The sequence below is a fragment of the Chelonia mydas genome, chromosome 2 (genome assembly GCF_015237465.2).
Source record: "Chelonia mydas isolate rCheMyd1 chromosome 2, rCheMyd1.pri.v2, whole genome shotgun sequence".
NCBI classification, from domain to species: domain Eukaryota; kingdom Metazoa; phylum Chordata; order Testudines; family Cheloniidae; genus Chelonia; species Chelonia mydas.
In genome coordinates this window covers 198,402,259-198,420,084 of record NC_057850.1, presented here as the reverse complement: position 1 = coordinate 198,420,084, position 17,826 = coordinate 198,402,259, and the positions used below count along the sequence as shown (strand labels likewise).

Genomic DNA, 17,826 nt, shown 5'->3' with positions numbered 1-17,826 from the left:
GTTTTTCAGCTCCAAATTGGTTTCTTAACTTTGAATCATCTGGTCATTGAACTGAACTAGTTGAATAAATTAAAATGATGAAAGTATTCTCTCTGATCTGCAGAAGATGCTACTGCTGTCAAATATTGGTTAGCTCTTCAACAAACTCAACTTCCCGATGTTCAGCCAGTGATTTCTATCAATTCGGTGGTTTGACTTTCTTTAAAGATTGGCAGCAAACATGTACTACTTAATATTTTTGTATATAATTTAAATGGTTGTAGGAGATTGTAATAAGTTTAGACCTCAACATAGGTTATCAATTTCGCATTTAATTTTGAATAGATTTATTTTTAAAAAATAAACCGGTTTGTAATTTTAAATTTTTAAAAATCAATTCTTGTCCAACCTGATAGCTGCCTTTCCATGTGAGGATCCCAAAGCACTTTTCAGACATTAATGAATTTTTATACCCAGCAAAGTCCCTGTAAGATAGCTTTGTAATATTATCCTCAATTTATAGATGACAAAACTGGGGCACACGGCGAATAAGTCACTTGTCCAGGGTGTCTTAGCAGTTCTGTTTCAGATCTGGGAATTGAGTCAGAAGATTCTTAGTCCTGTACATTAGCCACTAGACATACTTCCGCTAAATGAAAAATAACATGTTAATAATGGAAGGCATACGCCTTGCATACATAGAGAACCAGCTGCCAACAGTATTGATCTCACCAGGTGCCCGTTGGGGCAAAGAAGGGGATGTTCTCTAGGCAACAGCTGCCACCTGAGTATCCAGGAGCAATCCAGGCTTTAATAAACTTCCTAGGCTGCAAATTTGTGTGGCATTGCCAAAGATCCTCCTCTAAATGTCAGTGCTAATATCACATTTGCCAGCTCTTCTGGGCTTTCTTCAATATATCAATACAGCCTCAATCTTGTCTGGACCGAGCCTTGCACAGCTGTCCTCCAGCCATGACTCTCGTGCAGACATTGATCATGTGTTTCGCTGTACTGTCAGGTCAGTGGTAATGGAGATATAGAACTGAGTGTCATCATATGGAGTAAACGGTGCAGCTCATTAAGAGCAGGAGGGATGACAGACACTTGCAGTACCGGGGCCAATGGGAGCTTCGGGGGAGGTACCCACAGGCAAGAGCAGCACGCAGAGCCCTCTGCACCCCCCAGGGCCGCAGGGACATGGTGCCAGCTGCTTCCTGGACCAGCGCAGGGCCGGGGACAGGGCAGGCAGGGAGCCTGCCCTGGTCCCGGTGCGCACCTCTGCCATTCTGGAGCTGCTCCAGGTAAGCGACGCCAGGCCAGAGCCTGCACCCCACACACCAACTCCCTGCCCTGAGCCCCCTGCCTACACCCCAACCCCCTGCTGCACCTCACACCCCTCCTGTACCCCAACCCCCTGCCCAGAGCCCCCTCGTACATCCCACTCCCCTCTTCTGCCCCATCCCCTTACCCTGAGCCCCTTCCTGCACACCGCACTCCCTCCTGCACCCCAACCCCCTGCCCCAGCCCTATATTCGTGGCCCTGCATGCAATTTCCCCACCCAGATGTGGCCCTCAGGCCACGAAGTTTGCTCACCCCTGCTCTAAGTGACCTTTCTCAGAAAGGGGAAAAGAGATATGGGTCTGTAGTTAGAAAATATCTGCATCAAGAAAGAGCCTTATACTAGCTCCTCTGCTGGTCACTGGGACGTTTTCTTCCCCATTGCTTTAGGGAAGCATTTAAGGAAGTATTTTTCCACTGGCCATCGTCAGCCTGGAAGGACATAGGCCCATCCCCTTCTTTTCCCTTTACAAAATTAAAAAAGGAAGAATAATACTTATCTTCGTCAGTAGTTAGTTTAACAACTGATGTTTATAAAGGGCTTTGAATGCCAAGAAGTAAATAAGCAATAAAATATTACTTTCATAATCCAGTGGCTGAAACAAATCTTAGTCTCTTACCTCGGTATCTTTAGAAACCCAACCAAATTAGCGTCTCTTAATCAAACATGTTTTCCAAAAGTGTAGGACTGGAAGGGACCTCAGTAGGTCATCTAGTCCAATCCCCTACACTCAAGGCAGGACTAAATAATAAATAGACCAGCAGTTTTCAAACTGTGGGTCAGGACCCCAAAGTGGGTCGCGACCTGTCGCCAGGCTGTCTTAGACTTGCTGGGGCCCGGGGCTGAAGCCGAACCCCAAGGGCTTCAGCCCATGGCGGCAGGGCTCATGTTACAGGCCGCCTTTGCCTGGGGCTGAAGCCACCCCCCCTCCCCACCTGGAGTGGTGGGCTTAGGCTTTGGCACCCCCACCCCGAGCAGAGGGGCTCGGACAGGCTCAGGCTTTGGTCCCCCCTCCTGGGGTCGTGTAGTAATTTTTGTTGTCAGAAGGGGGTTGCGGTGCAATGAAGTTTGAGAGAGGTTTTTGTCTCACCTGTTCTTAAAAACCTCCAATGATGGAGATTCCACAACCTCCCTAGGCAATTTGTTCCAGTGCTTAACTACCCTGACTGTTGGGAAGTTTTTCCTAATATCCAGCCTAAACCTCTCTTGTTGCAATTTAAACCCATTTCATCTTAGTCCTATCCTCAGAGGTTAAGGAGGATGATTTTTCATCTTCCTCCTTGTAACAACCTTTTATGTACTTGAAAACCTGTTCTTGAAAACTTGAAATCAGTTCCACTTCCCTGCATTCTCTGGTATTTAGTTATTCCAGCTGCATTGATCTACATGTCTTCAAACTGTTTTTCCTCTGTCTCAGCAATCTGGAACCAAGACTTTCAGGATTCTTATTCATTACAACATTGAAGTCTGAATTGTGTCCAAAGTTAAGTCATATTATTATTGAACAAGTCTGAGATTGTTTGTTTGATAGTGACAGCCATACTTCATGAAGAGTGAAAACAAAAGTAGACAAGCAGACCTTCCAGCTTGTGAAAATGTGAAGACAATGCTGAATTCTTAGGCACATAAGGGTATTTATCTTTCTGGTGGATAATAAGACAAAAACGTTCAACTGCTAACGGGACTAATTTTAAATACACTTATGAGTACAATATGGTGGGACATGATCCAATGCCCACTGAAATCAGCTGGAGATTTTCTGTTGATTTCAGTGAATGCTGTATTGAGCCCTTGATAGACATGTGCTTTCAGTGCCTCTTTAGTTTTATCTGCTTGTTTTACTGACACCATCAAACTTCTACTGCCATTAGCTCTGCAGAGCTAATTCAGGCTGTGGAAGAATGAGCTATGTTCTGGCAGGCCTAGTGTATCGTCAGTGAAAGTGCACCTAAATTCTTATTCCGGAATCTGTATTGTTGTCAATTTTAACAAACAGAAGGGACACAGCTTTAACTCTTCAGATACTGGGTTGAGCTTCTGGTACTCTGGGGGCTGGAAAATCATCTTGCAAACTCGATATGGAAGTCTATGTGGAGAGAACAGGAGACTAACAAATTTATTTGAGCATAAGCTTTCATGGGCTAAAACCCACTTCATCGGATGTGTTCAGTGGAAAATACAGTAGGAAGATATATATACACAGAGAACATGAAACAATGGGTGTTATACACACTATAACAAGAGTGATCAGTTAAGGTGAGCTATTATCAGCAGGAGAGAAAAAACCCTTTTGTAGTGATAATCAAGATGGACTATTTCCAGCAGTTGAAAAGAATGTGTGAGGAACAGTAAGGGGGGGAAAATAAACATCCACTTCCAGTCTTTATTCAAGCCTAATTTAATGGTGTCCAGTTTGCAAATTCATTCCAATTCAGCAGTCTCTCGTTAGAGTCTGATTTTGAAGTTTTGTTGTTGTAATATTGCGACTTTTAGGTCTGTAATTGAGTGACCAGGGAGATTGAAGTGTTCTGCCATGTACATGGCAGAGGGGTATTGCCGGTACATGATGGCATATATCACATTGGTAGATGTGCAGGTGAACGAGCCTCTGATAGTGTGGCTGATGTGATTAGGCCCTATGATGATGTCCCCTGAATAGATATGTGGACATAGTTGGCAATGGGCTTTGTTGCAAGGATAGGTTCCTGGGTTAGTGTTTTTGTTGTGTGGCATGTGGTTGCTGGTGAGTACATTCCCATGTACATTGGCCAAACCGGACAGTCTCTACGTAAAAGAATAAACGGACACAAATCAGACTTCCGGAATTATAACATTCAAAAGCCAGTCGGAGAACACTTCAGTCTTCCTGGTCACTCAATTACAGACCTAAAAGTCGCAATATTACAACAACAAAACTTCAAAAACAGACTCCAAAGAGAGACTGCTAAATTGGAATTCATTTGCAAACTGGACACCATTAAATTAGGCTTGAATAAAGACTGGGAGTGGATGTGTCATTACACAAAGTAAAACTATTTCCCCATGTTTATTCCCCCACTCCCCCCCCCGACTGTTCCTCATACGTTCTTATCAACAGCTGGAAATGGCCCATCTTGATTATCACTATAAAAGGTTTTTTTCCTCTCCTGCTGATAATAGCTCAAATTAACTGATCATAGAATATCAGGGTTGGAAGGGACCTCAGGAGGTCATCTAGTCCAACCCCCTACTCAAAGCAGGACCAATCCCCAATTAAATCATCCCAGCCAGGGCTTTGTCAAGCCTGACCTTAAAAACTTCTAAGGAAGGAGGTTCTACCACCTCCCTAGGTAACGCATTCCAGTGTTTCACCCCTCCTAGTGAAAAAGTTTTTCCTAATATCCAACCTAAACCTCCCCCACTGCAACTTGAGACCATTACTCCTTGTCCTGTCATCTTCTACCACTGAGAATAGTCTAGAACCATCCTCTTTGGAACCACCTCTCAGGTAGTTGAAAGCAGCTTTCAAATCCCCCCTCATTCTTCTCTTCCACAGACTAAACAATCCCGGTTCCCTCAGCCTCTCCTCATAAGTCATGTGTTCCAGACCCCTAATCATTTTTGTTGCCCTTCGCTGGACTCTTTCCAATTTTTCCACATCCTTCTTGTAGTGTGGGGCCCAAAACTGGACACAGTACTCCAGATGAGGCCTCACCAATGTTGAATAGAGGGGAACGATCACGTCCCTCGATCTGCTGGCTATGCCCCTACTTATACATCCCAAAATGCCATTGGCCTTCTTGGCAACAAGGGCACACTGTTGACTCATATCCAGCTTCTCGTCCACTGTCACCCCTAGGTCCTTTTCCGCAGAACTGCTGCCTAGCCATTCGGTCCCTAGTCTGTAGCGGTGCATTGGATTCGTCCATCCTAAGTGCAGGACCCTGCACTTATCCTTGTTGAACCTCATCAGATTTCTTTTGGCCTAATCCTCCAATTTGTCTAGGTCCCTCTGTATCCTGTCCCTACCTGCTACCATATCTACCACTCCTCCTAGTTTAGTATCATCCGCAAATTTGCTGAGAGTGCAATCCACACCATCCTCCAGATCATTTATGAAGATAATGAACAAAACCGGCCCCAGGACCGACCCTTGGGGCACTCCACTTGATACCGGCTGCCATCTAGACATGGAGTCATTGATCACTACCCGTTGAGCCCGACAATCTAGCCAACTTTCTACCCACCTTATAGTGCATTCATCCAGCCCATACTTCTTTAACTTGCTGACAAGAATACTGTGGGAGACCGTGTCAAAAGCTTTGCTAAAGTCAAGAAACAATACATCCACTGCTTTCCCTTCATCCACAGAACCAGTAATCTCATCATAGAAGGCGATTAGATTAGTCAGGCATGTCCTTCCCTTGGTGAATCCATGCTGACTGTTTCTGATCACTTTCCTCTCCTCTAAGTGCTTCAGGATTGATTCCTTGAGGACCTGCTCCATGATTTTTCCAGGGACTGAGGTGAGGCTGACTGGCCTGTAGTTCCCAGGATCTTCCTTCTTCCCTTTTTTAAAAATGGGCACTACATTAGCCTTTTTCCAGTCGTCCGGGACTTCCCCCGATCACCATGAGTTTTCAAAGATAATGGCCAGTGGCTCTGCAATCACAGCCGCCAACTCTTTTAGCACTCTCGGATGCAGCGTGTCCAGCCCCATGGACTTGTGCTCGTCCAGCTTTTCTAAATAGTCCCGAACCACTTCTTTCTCCACAGAGGGCTGGCCACCTACTCCCCATGCTGTGTTGCCCAGCGCAGCAGTCTGGGAGCTAACCTTGTTCATGAAGACAGAGGCAAAAAAAGCATTGAGTACATTAGCTTTTTCCACATCCTCTGTCACTAGGTTGCCTCCCTCATTCAGTAAGGGGGCCCACCCACACTTTCCTTGGCTTTCTTCTTGTTGCCAACATACCTGAAGAAACCCTTCTTGTTACTCTTAACATCTCTTGCTATAGTGTGTATGATAACACCCACTGTTTCATGTTCTCTGTATATATGTATTTTCCACTGCATGCATCTGATGAAGTGGGTTTTAGCCCAAGAAAGCTTATGCTCAAATACATTTTTTAGTCTCTAAGGTGCCACAAGTACTCCTGTTCTTTTTGTGGATACAGACTAACACGGCTGCTACTCTGAAACCTGTCATTATGTGGAGAGAATTAATTTAGAACACAAAAAGATCCATTTTTATAGGGTTAGTTTCGTGACCATAACGAAATGTAAAACTCCTGTAACGAAAGAGACCCTATTGCAGTATCAGCAATTTGTCAGCCATCTGTTACTGTTAGCTGGCCCTTCACTATAACCTTCTGATGGCTGCCTGGCCCAGCATCTTTGGGTCCCAGGTGGCTAATATATCTTCCAGCAAAATCCTTGCTATCTGACTTTTTAAAAAACTGGAGCCTTTTAAATATTAGTCTGCCACTAGAAAATGCTATATGCTTTGAAAGTTTTGATTTCTCATACATCAATACTGATATTGTTCTGACAATGCATTCTGTATGCTTGCTTGCTCTACGTAGTGAGAATTGTGACTCGTTCTGTGTTTGCTCATCTGGTAGAAAGAGAAATAAGATGTTAATTTAGCAAAAGGCTAACTTTTTTTGTAGGGGGGACAGTTTATTTAGAATACATTTTAACCAGCGTGTGGACAGGTGCTCTTTGCATATCGCCTCATAGACTGTACAGTCCTTGATTGAGAGGCTGTAATTTAGTTCGGCTCTGGTAATACTGTAAGCCATAACAGCCTGGCTGAAGTTATTTATGATCAACAGCAGTAGTAGGCACCCCAGAGTGAATTAGAGCCTTGTATTGACTGAGAAGTTATGTATTATTTAAGTAACTGTTTCTATGCCATGAAGGGTCTGAAGCAATTAATCAACTGCTCTTCTGTGTTGAATAATCTCCTCCTTACTGAGAGCTGCCTAAAATGAGAAATGACTTTTACAATTTTTGTGTCTCACAGCACTCCAACCCCACCCCCGCTTTTACTTAAAAATCTAAATTGAGTGTGGTCTGTTTTTCTCCCCAGATGTACCTGCTACAAAAAGTGTATGTTTTTCAAATAAAATAAAAGAACAAGGTTGCCAATAAATGGCAAGCGTTCTAAAAGGTATCTCTCATAATTCCTACATGATTCATACACTCATTATCTAGAATACTGTGGAAACTTAAGTAAGAAATCAGCTTAATTTTTTCCCCCTTCCATCTCGGCCTATTAGCCTGGTACTATAGGACTGCTTGTAAATGGAGTGGACCTGTGCATCTATGTTTTTGCCTGTAGTTTTAGGAGTCAGGGATCCTTACAGAGGCTATGAGTGTAGTTTAAACAGTTCTTGATAGGTACTTTCACTAGAGCGTCAGGGTTTTTTCTAAACAACATGGGAGCTTGAGCTGTCTTCAGTATGCTTGACTGAGGAAATTAATCTGTAGCTTAATACTCAACAAGGGATGATAATTTCTTCCACTAAATGTTCTTGTCTGATTTTCACCTGCATCTCATGAATCCAGCTGGGCTGTAGGAAAGGCCTGTAATTGCTACCAAAGGCTGCTGTGGTAAAGCTCAGTAAAAATCTCTATGGAAATGAGGTTAATTGACCTTTAACCATCTTGAGTATCTCCTGTTTGGGCTTTCCTTCTATAGATTCCCACAAGAAATCCACATCGTTGTTGGACTAAAGAAATGTGTGTTCTGTGAAAGATTAAATCACTGAGAAATGCAGTTTTGCTTTGCAGGCTGGCAGCCTCGATGGTTTTTTCTCTGTGGCGGTATCTTGTCATATTATGACTCTCGGGAAGATGCCTGGAAGGGTTGTAAGGGAAGCATCCAGATGGCCGTGTGTGAAATTCAAGGTAACTAAGGAACTTCAGAACCTGCTGCGCAAAATTCTTCTAATTCCTTACTCCCTTATGGTTCTTAAATATCATTTTTTGTGATCTGACATGTCTTGTATCATGACTTCTCCTCCTCCTTCCACTCCCATAGCACAACATGAATATAACCTCTATTAAACGTTAAACTAACTAAATAAAGAACGAAAGCATTCCAAGAACTTTTGTGTGCAGCATGCCCATCTAGTATGATGGGCATGCTGCATGTTGGCATAACACTTCAATTTCTTTTGTGAGCCATGGTGTAGGGGCTCACAGGTCCACCTAAATCTTCCCTGGCACAGATCTAAAGCAAGAAAATCCACTCTGACGGTGTAAATCATGAACAAACTTCTGCACTTCAGCTCTTATTCCATTAGGAGTGAGCAGACTAGTGACAATAATTGAGGTATAACTATAGCTAGGAAAACTGAAAGATGGACAGAGATACAGACTTGTTGGAGGTTGCCTCAAAACTGCCTTTCACAGCAGAGAGAGTGTTCCCTTTTACCGACCATCCTGCACATGTATAAATCACATAAATGTGTCATACAGCACACCCCTCTTCCATTTCTTTTTCTTTCTCTCTCCCTCCCTTTGTTTTGTACTTCTTTCTCATTGTATTGTAGCAGCTGGACATGACTGAGAGTTCAGCATTGCTCTTTTTTTCTTTTGTTGTTAAAGTGGAAGGGACTCCTGTTTCATGGCATGGAACATTCCTTCCCCCAGAGGCTCACAGGTTAAACTCACTAGCCTGGGTCACAAAATGGCAAGTTGGAAAGTTTTTTGACTGTTGATAACTAGCTTTCTAATATTATCTGACCTCAAGTTTTCCCCATACATTTGCAAGAATCCCAGTATTTTTCTGTTGCAAAGTTAGGATGGGTTGGCTGGGTGGGTGTGAGGGAAAGCGTGCACCATGCTGGAGGGTTTTGACTCAGAAACCGGAGGGTTTCAATTCAGTGACTTTAATCTGTGTTGCTCCTAGTTCACCATGCAGATAGTACTCGGATGGATCTGATTATTCCTGGAGAGCAGTACTTCTATCTGAAAGCCAGAAGCGCAGCTGAGAGGCAAAAGTGGCTGGTTGCACTTGGAACTGCCAAAGCCTGCTTGACAGACAGTAGGACACAGAGAGAAAAAGGTAAGAACATTCTCTCAAAGCTGTGTCTATCTGGCATTTCTAGCCTTTTTGAACAATGCATTTTTTACTTGTTCTTTATCTCCCCATTTTTTCTAGGAGTTTTGCAAATAGGAATGGTAAAATCTGTACTCGAGCTAAAGTGTCCAAACCTGGGCAGCGGGCTTTCGGCACCTCTGAAAATCAGGCCTAATCAGAGATATGTAGGACCTTGACTCTAATTCTGACTTTGAACATTGTGATCTTAGTTTATTTTACATTATGAAAAAACTAATTAATCCGATCAGCTACTTAAGCCTTCAAGGACCTCCTGTGAGAGTTAAATAGGGAACACACAAACTTTAAAAAGGAATGTCTAAAACACACATACACACGCTTACTCTAAGAATGCACATGAGACTTAGGCTGTGTCTATACTGCCACTTTCAGTGCTAAAACTTTAGTCATTCTGGGGTGTGAGGAAACACACCCTTGAGTGACAAAAATTTTAGCACTGAAAAGTGTCAGTATAGACGGCACTTTATTGCTGGGAGCCGCGCTATCCTGGCGATAAAGCAGCAGCGCTGTGACGTGGGCAGTGTAGACATATCCTTACAGATCTAGGAGAAAAACAATAATTCCCTCCCTCCATGACCTCACCACTCCTGAGAGTCTTTTGGGTCCGAGATCTGCCCGCGTTCAGGCTAGATGGAGACGCCCTTGTCTCCCTGTAGCAAGTCCCTGTTGCTGCTGGCGGTGGTCAGCCGCTTCCACGCAGAAACCTTCCTGCTAATAAGCGCAGTCTTGGTGAAGAGTCCCAGTGTGAGGCCCCAGGCCCCAGCCATCTGAGTTCTCCTGCTCAACACCCTTGTTGAATAGAGGGTGGTAAAGCAGGCAAGAGTCATTAGCAAGTCAATCATTGGCACCATCTGGGTGACTCTTCCTGTGTTAACTCTCCCAAAGGTGAGAAACTTTCCCTTCATCTCTGGCCTTGCTATGCATCACATCAGACGATAGATACATCAGTTCAAACTGGCTCTCGACACAGAGTCAGACACAAAATGCAGGGTCTACTCCACAATGCAAGTTTACAATAGTGAACTGTTAGCCAGTGCATAAAGGTTACACACCCAAAGATTAATAGTATTATGCACATGGTGTTAATGTGGTATATATTAAATATAAGTGTTGGGCAATCATGTAAAATTTTGTTATGCTTACTCTTACTCACTTGTAAGTATCCCACAATACCTTGTAACAGTATAACTCGGCATTTGGCATAAGGAAACTATCAAAGGCACGGTATGTAAGTATTCTACCTTGGTACAGGTAGGGAGTGCCTTCATGGCCCATTTAGTTCAGAATTCTGTTCCAAAAACAAAGTATAAGAGGGGAACACCGTGCTACCAAAAAACCAAGGTAATTTTCATATTAGTCTTGGATGACGTGCTTTTTTTTGTAAACCGGTCTAGTATAAATAGAGGTAGGTTTGGGGGCTTATTTTGGGAACCCATCTTCTGCATAAGGTGAAATGAACATGCTGTGAGAACCTGCTTCTCAGAATGATTGGTGATGTATTATTTCTCTTTCCTGTACCAGACTGTTTTGTCTATAGACAATAATTTGGTCTCTTGAACATTTTTAATATTGAACCCCAATTGTTGTCAAAATTAATTGGCTATACATTTTTAATCAATAAAATCATACAAAACAAGATGAAATTCACAAGTTGACACAATGTCACAAGGTGAAATACTCGTGGTGCATTTGCAGAACTTGAAATACTTTCAGCTAACAATTAACTTTTTTAAATTTGTGGATCATTAATAATCTATTGGGGGTTTTTAAACTGGCTTTCAGGCATTCAGATCCCTTAATTATTAATAATGCGATAGATGGATGTTAAGATGAGCTGGCTGTGTCAAACTCCCTTTTCCACCCTCCTGTAGTTTACAAACAAGGAGCTATGACCCTCTGACAACTGTTGTTTATACCTCCGATTATTTAGCAAACAGGCACATTATGGTATGTAGGGATTTAGTTCTTGAATAAAAAGGCTCATGAAGTCAGACATTTTGTGGTTGAGACTCCTTTTCTTTCTCTCTTGTAGTAAGTTTGTGTGTTTATAACTTAACAGCTCAGTTGGAACACTCTATTCCTGTTTGTGTTGGCAAATATCAAAAGGTCATGTTTTTCAACTGTCATAAAATGACAGTTCTAAGCCTTATGTTTTCAAATCAAGAGAGCATGTGTTGAAATGTCGATCAGATGGGTTGGACTGGATTGAAATAGTACTAGTTATTTCCTCAACTTTCCAAAAACATCTACTGCAAGACTGATGGGATGTGTCCAACTCTCTTCTTGTCTCATTTTTAGAGCTCACTGAAAACACCGAAGCCTTGAAAACCAAAATGTCAGAGCTTAGACTGTACTGTGACCTCCTTGTTCAGCAAGTGGATAAAACTAAGGAAGCTAGCATTTGTGGTGTATCAGAATCAGAGGTACAACTTTGTTTTCATACAGCCCTATCCCACTGGGTGCTGAGCACTTTGGACTTGTCCCATGGATTGAACACCTCACAGAACAAACGCATCATGACTTCAAGAAAAGAAGCATGTTATCCAGTTTAATGTTGCACTGACTTTCCTGCTGAATGCACATAGGAGAAAAGTACCTAAAGGCTTTAGTTAGCAATATGATATTATTTTTATTATATATTGCTATCCATTATGCTGGCTAGTACTGAGGTCATATACAGTAACTATGATCAGGATAGTAATGCCTCAAAAAAAATTTATGGTTTCACTGACCTTGTGCCCGTAGTTCATGTTTCCAGGAATAAAGTGCACATACTTGATGAAGAGATGCTATGCAAGAAGTGCATAATACTTGATCCTAATTAGCCTGCAGTCCAGGACTGTTAAAATCCTCCTTCAGTCAGTTCTGTTCTTAGGCTGAATACGTAATGATTAAGAGAGAATGTAGAGTCACAGTGAAACTCAACTAAAGGAAGAAACTTGTTGACTAGCCCATGTGATGGCTTTCGGAGTTTTAACCGAGCGTTCATTGGTTTTGTGTTAGAAAAGAAATACCAGTTCCAGAGGCATCTCTTACAAGCTTTCCTAACGGAAGGAGCTCTGTTTGGGAATGGCCTTTTAAAGAAGAGGGTATGCTCCTTCTCAGTGCGAGGGGTAGGGAGGTGGAAGGATTTTATGTGCGAAGAACTTAGCCTCTCGGAGAGGAGGTGTGGTTTTCCAAGTTGTACGGTCCTCCTGTGGTGTCTCCCAGTGGAATTTTATTCGCAAGTTGCAGGGCTGGCAGATGACTGCATGAAGGGGAGTTATTGTGGTGTCCAAGCCAGCCAGCTAGAGATACTGGCTGAAGTCTTGATGATGGATTTAACAAACTGTGTGGTGGTAGTAATGTTGTTGTGCCTAATTTGGTCTTGTATAAAGGACAAGTAAGCAGTTGTTAGGACTGTTGTAACAAACACACATGTAATGTTGTATTTACCCACTTCATAATTCAGCGTTATGGGGCAAATGAGTCAATATTATTACTGTCCCTTTACCTGGCAATAAATTATTCAGAGCTGGAAGGGTTTAGCCTAATAGCAATCCGCTATTAATAACATGTTTGTTTCTATGTTACATCTAATACACAAGGGTCAGGACAGATATAACCCTTTGCCCGGAGTATGTTCTATAGACAAAGTAGGGGTTTGGTGTCAGCATAGTACTTTTGCTTTGCACCTTGTTCAGTTGCAGTCACCTTTCTTTGGGTATAGGTACAATACATAAATAATCTTATCCTAGGCCACTTAAAATGTCATCTTTTCATTCTCTTGCCATGGTGTCCTCTGATCATACCAATCGAATAGCAGAATGTCAGGTCCTGGGCCAATACTGAATTCACCATGGCATGTGTTTACCATGTTTTAACTCTGGGCATATGGCATATAAATAGATGTTGCTGTTGAAATGCTGCATTTTGAGAATGGTGTCACTGGAGGCTGACAGCAACAGGAGCATCTTCAGAAGCTGCAATCCCAATAGTGTCTGCTGTCATTGCTGTGATCAGATGGCCTCTTATGTTTAGTTCTTTGAAAATATTGAGCTTCTGATGATTAGGAAACAGGACTGTTGGGATGATGGGTTTTGTAAACTTCAGTCTTTCCAAATTAAGCGTTGGTGGCAAATAAAGTGTCTTGCCATCTGGTTATTTCACAGAATGGAATTGATATGGGAGCTCTGTTGAAATCGACATGTAACACATTCCTGAAGACTCTTGAAGAATGTATGCAGATTGCAAATGTGGCCTTCTCTTCTGAGTTATTACATCGCACCCCATCGGGATCTCCACACTTGGCTGTTCTCAAATTAAACAAGGTAATGTTGTGCAGTCTCTGCTGTCAATCTCAACAGCGAGAGCTTACTACCTTTCCTGGAAAGTAGTAGCTGTGGTGGTAAGGAATGGGGTTTTTAGCCCAGGATGGAGATCGTAACCATCCACTGGTGACATCCTGGTGTGTCATATGGATTGTAAGTGATGCAAGACTCAACTGTACGTTTGTCACCGTTCACTTACTGTTAATAGCAGTTGAAACTCCTTGTTCAGTAATACTTGGTACCTGATCCAGCTGTCAATATCCATGGCCCAGAATGTTGTGACTGTGTTCTAGCTGCAATGGAAGCCCCAAATGAATTTTAAAAATAACCCCAGCACCATGTCTGCAATTGTAGGCTACCCAGAAGTTGGAGAGTTCATCTCACTGGTCTCACCATCACAGTCTCAGATTCCCCAGGCCTATTTGTGAAGCTGGAGCAACTCTCCTGGCTAACAACAGATTAAGGAGAAGGGAGGAAGGGACACATGTTTCTTCATCTGGCATGTGTCAGGTTTTTTAATTTAAACATACTCAGGAAGAGGGTTTCATTTCCTTTACCCAGCCTTCCACAATGGCCCCACCTGTTCCCCAGCGCCCACATGATTGCCATACTTAGTTTGTTTTGTTTGTGGAGATAGGCAGTACGCTGCCTGGGGATTAGCCTCTCTTTTGATCTTTGCCAGGTAACCTTTGGAATAGATCATTTACCTGAGAAGGGCCCGATATTTTCATGGTATAGACCGCATTGCATATGTTCATGTGGGCCCCAGATCAGGGAAATATGAAGCATACACTTAATTTTCCTCATTGACTTCCATTTGAGTTAATAAATGTAAAGTTTGAGAAGAACAAAATGCTGCTTTCTTTTAAGAATAAATTTTCTGTTTTTATAGGTAACCCCTCCCGTCTCCTCCAGTAGCACTACAACAGAAAGGTACACTGACACTCCTTGTCTTTTGGTTTGTTTGTTTGTTTTCTTCTAAGAATGGCATATTTTTTTTCTGGTTATATCTGACTCTCCCATGGTGTGTTTTTTTTGTTTGTTTTGTTTTTTAATGTATTGATATTGCAAATACCAGATACAAGCACAAACTCTATTGCTAAGTGGATTTTCTCTCACTTAGCTCGCACTTTTCCCTTTTGGCTACTTCCTGGTGACTTCTCTTACCATTATCCTTATTGCAACCTTCTGCTGCTGGTGGCTAGCCAACCATCTCACACACGCTTTACTGCTCTCTTCCCCACCTCTGGTTTCTGCTCCCACGCATTGCCATTATGAGTGCTGCTGCAGAAAACAAAGTTAGCAGGAGGCAGTGAATGAGCTGTCCATCACAGCAGCGACCAATAATGCCACCAGTGCCAGTATAATGTGCCACTGGAACATTTCTTTAAAATCTGGTCTGTCCCAACCACCTTCATCTACACTGGTGACGGGCCCCCTATCAGCCGCCAATGCAAAGCAAACATTTTCCCCAGATCTCTGATGTATCTTTTAAGCCGAGTATTTAAAAACAAGAGTTGTAAAAACATGTTCTGTTTGCTGAAAAGGGTAATCTCTCTTCTGGGTTTTCTTAGTTTTAATAACAGTAGACTAATTCCAGTAAATATTTAATTCCTTTTTAGCATAAAATTTTGATTTTTGTTCTAATTACACGAACAGTTCCTTAAAGGCAACTTGCTTCTGTCTGAAATCTTTTTTAAATGTTACAGATAATACCTTAAATTACTGTAACTGAGATTGGGAGTTCTTTGTGCATTCGATGACTTGTTGTGTATGGTTTGTTTTCCCACTTGTATGGCCATTTTCACCTGTTTGTTTGGGCTGTTCACTGAGAAGACAATGGAGAAAAAGATATCTGCGGGGAAAAATAGGAAAATATGACTAAAACTGTGGGAGCAGGACTGTTTCAGATACAATATCTGCCGCTTACCTTTTATTTTTTATTTTTTTTAAACAAACTGGATTTCAAGTTGGCTGTGCCCCTCTTTTTAAATAATGTATGTCCTTTTTTTCTCTCTCATATATTCCATATTCTTGGCTTAGGATTGTTTCAGTAAATATACACACTGGAAAAACATTTCTGGAGCCACATGGTTCCTTCTGATGTTTTTAGACAAACATTTTTCTCACAGCAATCTAGAAATGGCAACACTTTTGGATTTCCAGTCCCTCTTTCACATTGTTATGTACAGTTTTTGATAGGAAGAGACATGCCAAGCAAAGTGTTACATTTGCCCTTTGGTTTACATTTGTATTTCTCTCCACCCCCCCACCATCAGGCAGATGGAATTGAACAGTTGTGAAAATGGCTCCATAAAGGCAGAAACTAATCATTGTGAACAAACCCCGATTAGCACTCTGATACCCTCACATCTGAAATCTAATGAGGAAGACTGTGACATTTCAGCTGAAGACCATGTAGAAAAGAAGTTGACAGGTAAACGCATGGAACAAAATATTATCCAGGGTGGGTGGTTAGTACTTTTGAGCACAAACAGTCTTATAAGGAGTGTGAGATATCTCATTTCCCAAGAGAGACGGAGTATGTCAGGACTTATTACGAGATTACTGAAGTTTTACTTTGAGCTCTGTCCATTTCCCAGGGGTTAAGTCTTCCCAACACAATTCACACCCTTGTTGGTGGCCTTGGTAGAGAGACCAAGAACTGAAGAGGTACAGGACTAAACTGCTGTCACACTAGAGCTCATTCTTCTGGGTCACAATTGATGGAAATTGGCAATGCACTCAGGCAACACTTGCACTGCACATGCTCTGTGGACCAGGGGCTTCATTCCCCAAGGCCCTTCGTTGGCACCCTTTTCAAATACTAAAGGCCAGATTATCAAGAGTGCATATGAGAGCTGTGTGTGCATGTTTCTGAGCAGGTGGCCTTCAGTTCACTCATACGTGCACTGACATATCTTTCAAAACCAAAACAAAAAACCCCAAACTCCTCCCCCTTAAATTACGAGGTTATTTGTTTTAGGAAAATTCCGCCACTATTCAATCAGCATTGTATTAAAGTATCCATTACTCTAGCTGGCATCTGTCCGAAATAGGCAAAGTTAAAACATTTTATTTATATTTTGATTTGACATTGTTTCAGAAATAGCCTGATATTTATGCTAACGTGGTTATATCAAAACAATTCAGTATACGATGGAATCCAGCCCTGAGACACTATGCTGGAGTGTTTGCGGTTTTATTATTATTTGTTGAGTAGACTAGGTCAGACTCAGACCACTTGTGTTTCCCTCACTGTACATTATGCAGGACAGGCACTCACACCCGGTGGTCTAGCAGAATTTGTGCACAAACATAAGAAGTATCAAGGTTCCTCTCCGCTTACCAAGTTATGCTCTGTCTGTCACAAGTATTTAGCTCTCCCGCTGGCTCTCCAGAATTTCCTTTGCACTTGTTTAGTTTGGTCTCACATAGGCAGAAGAAATAGTTGAAAAATCAGAAATACAGTAATGGGGAAGGAAAACGACTATGCGTTCCTATCGTGAAGATGTTGTGCAGCCTTGTCTGATGAGAGGTCTCCACTTCCCCATGCTCGTCCCACCTACTCTAAAACCAAGTCCACATCCCCCTTTCCCTGGGTTTGGTTTTCATTTACTTAGAAATTCATGGTAATACAACATACTTTCAGCCCAAACCTTTTCCCCAGTCTTGGCTGAACTTAGGGTTCTTCAATCCTTTCTCCACCAAGCCACTCCCACAGCCCTTTCTATCCAGATAAGATAACAGGACACGTGTGAGTCAACATTTAATCCTTTTCCAGCAAGTTCAGTATGCCTCTCAGATAGGGTGTCTTGGGCAAACACTGCCATCCTTTTGCGTATTTTTATTCTGAGTAGCATTTTTTTCCCCTTTAATGGACAAAGGAAAAAGAAGAATAAAGTAAAAGATGTGATGACATTTCACAAAGTGACATCTCTTCCATGGAGCTGGTGCTCTTCCAATTTGAGTAGCGAGAGTGGCCAGTATTGTGTAGTCCTGCTAGTGCCTGTAGAAAAGTGTGTGTGCAAAGATCAATAGAGCCATTCATTCTGAATACCTTAGAAGGTACCATTAAATTCATAAGGTA

The 17,826-nt window shown here is 42.3% G+C and overlaps 1 protein-coding gene across 4 annotated transcripts in view; it reads left to right on the top strand.

Annotated features, from left to right (window-relative positions):
• The window catches only part of PLEKHA8 (pleckstrin homology domain containing A8), a 43,356-nt gene that overhangs the window by 11,708 nt on the left and 13,822 nt on the right, over positions 1–17,826 (top strand). For 3 of the 4 annotated variants that reach the window (XR_006288975.1, XM_007053271.4, XM_043541002.1), the window contains exons 2-7: positions 8,094–8,210; positions 9,217–9,372; positions 11,725–11,849; positions 13,578–13,736; positions 14,629–14,669; positions 16,016–16,173. Coding sequence is in view for 3 of the 4 variants with exons in the window: in XM_007053271.4 (XP_007053333.3) it covers positions 8,094–8,210; positions 9,217–9,372; positions 11,725–11,849; positions 13,578–13,736; positions 14,629–14,669; positions 16,016–16,173 (756 nt within the window). In the remaining variant the exon portion in view is untranslated. The remainder of the gene's footprint in view (positions 1–8,093; positions 8,211–9,216; positions 9,373–11,724; positions 11,850–13,577; positions 13,737–14,628; positions 14,670–16,015; positions 16,174–17,826) is intronic. The other variant, XM_043541001.1, reaches the window with a different exon arrangement.